The sequence below is a fragment of the Misgurnus anguillicaudatus genome, chromosome 9 (assembly GCF_027580225.2).
Source record: "Misgurnus anguillicaudatus chromosome 9, ASM2758022v2, whole genome shotgun sequence".
NCBI classification, from domain to species: domain Eukaryota; kingdom Metazoa; phylum Chordata; class Actinopteri; order Cypriniformes; family Cobitidae; genus Misgurnus; species Misgurnus anguillicaudatus.
In genome coordinates, this window is record NC_073345.2 from 8,913,209 (window position 1) to 8,915,468 (window position 2,260).

Below are 2,260 nucleotides of genomic sequence, written 5' to 3' on the forward strand. Positions count from 1 at the left end.
ATAAAGTGGGACTATGTTTTGTATATTAATGTAGTTTTTAAGGAAACAGAAGACAAGCTGAAACTTTGCAGCCTTATCAAAACTCAAACAGCAGATTGGCAGTGATTGGTGGCTCAACAGTCATTTTCTGAGTGGTTGGTTCAACAAAATGCAACAAAAATGTGGAATAGGTGTGCCCATATCCAAATTCTGAGTATGGCTTAGGTGCAGGACAAATAAATAAAAAGAGGTAAATCTCGGCAGATAAAATTATATCTTCATTAATTTTTGTGCTTTAAATCAGGCATTTTATGTCATTTATAAAAAAAAGATAAATAATATATATTTATTTATAATAAAATCCTTGGAGCTTTTATATTTAAAGGGGTAGTTCAATGAAAAAATATGTTGTGTCAAAAATAAAAAAATTAAGGCAACCACATAACTTACTTTTTAAGTTGAACCAACTTTTTTAACAGTGAGGTTATACTGTACCCATTGACCTCCATTGTTTATGTTTTTTCTACTATGGAAGTCAATTGGTATCACCAACTGTGTGCTTACCATCATTTATCAAAATATCTTTTTTTTGTTTAATACAATAAAGAAACTCACACAGGTTAAGAACAACATGAAAGTGAGTAAATGATGACATAATATTTATTTTTGGGTACTAAAGTGATTAATTTGATAGCATTTGTGTTATATTATTAATCATTAAACTTCAGACTTGCCATATTCTTGCCAGGTACAGCTTTGTAGAGAGCGTTTCATAACTGACAGGACAAAATGGTTGTGTATACTTCCATCACAGAGAAAAAAAATGGTAGACTTTCTTAGCCTTTATTCGAAAACTCAAATGACAGGACTTTTGTTATAAATATGAATTGTACAACATCTATCATATTATTTTTGTTGTTTATATTTCTTATAGCCTTAACTTTTGATCAGTACCTGTATGGGCGGGTCACAGAACTAAAAAAATTTAATTAAAGCTAAAAGTAAAAAAAATCTTTAAATAAAAATGTTATAAACAAAAGAAAATTACATACCACTTAATTTATTTTTTAAACGTTTAAGAATGCTTTGTCTTATGTCCTTGGCTTGCAAACCATATATTATGGGATTTAGGCCTGGAGGTACAACATTAAATATTACATTTAAAATTCTCCTGTTGTCTGCGTATTCAGAGAAACGATGGAGAAATATTACAACAAATCCAGAAACCATCATCAATAAATAAAGAGTTAGGTGAGTGGTGACGGTTTTAAAAGCTTTTCTGTTTGTTTTTTTGTTTTTGCTTTTAAAGCATACTATAGCAATCCTAAGATATGTCAGCATTACACTCCCTATTGAAAAGACAAGTAAAACCACAGTGAAAGTTAATCCGTACACATTATTGATCATAACATTTTCACAGGACAGTTTAAACAGCGAAGCATTGTCACACACATGATTTTGTATCACAGATCTGCAGTGAGACAGACGTATAGTCAGACTAAGTAGAATTCCCACCAGCACTAATGCGACACCCCAGGCACCTGCTGATAATTTTACCACCATTTCACTGGTCATTATTGTTGAGTATCGTAATGGATTGCATATGGCCACATATCTGTCAAAGGCCATGATCATTAGAATAGTGTGAGATGTCGTTCCATTCAAATGTATAAAATAAGCTTGAAAAACACACTCCACATAAGTGATGTAGCGTGCGGAGGGATCAGTTAGAAAATCCTTCAACAAGCGTGGCACAAGAACAGTTGTCCCTATTACATCGTTAAGCGTCAAGTTGCAGTAAAGTAAATACATGGGCTGATGTAAACTTTTTTCTGTCAAGATCTGAATCAAAATCAAAATGTTACACAGCATAATATATATGTAAGCAATCAAAAGAAATATAAATGCAATATAGCCAGACTGAGGAGTAACTTTCATCCCTTCTAATAAGAGTATGCTGTATCTGAATGTCAGGTTGTCCATCTTTGACCTTAAACAAAACATACAGGTTTAAAAACATACATATAGACAGTAAAGCACTTGCATTAATAACACATAATTTTAAGCACTATAATATAATCCAGATGAAGCATTGTGAAAATTCAACTAAAATGTTCAGCTTTTTTATTATATTCTTTCTTTTTAGTTTTACTTGTAGCTACATATGTAATTTATGTTAACTTTGTTGTTTTAATTTCTTCCTTTTAATTTGATTGAAGCTATTTAGTTTGTGGTGCTAGTTAGTACTGCTGATTTGACATTTTTTAATATTATTTTATGC

At 31.2% G+C, this 2,260-nt stretch overlaps 1 protein-coding gene across 1 annotated transcript; it reads right to left on the reverse strand.

Moving 5' to 3' along the window:
- Positions 1–1,023: 1,023 nt before the first annotated feature.
- On the reverse strand, positions 1,024–1,962 carry LOC129424152 (olfactory receptor 13H1-like). The gene has a single exon (XM_055180744.2). It carries the CDS (start codon positions 1,960–1,962, stop codon positions 1,024–1,026), a length of 939 nt encoding a protein of 312 aa, XP_055036719.2.
- Between the last annotated feature and the right edge of the window lie 298 nt (positions 1,963–2,260).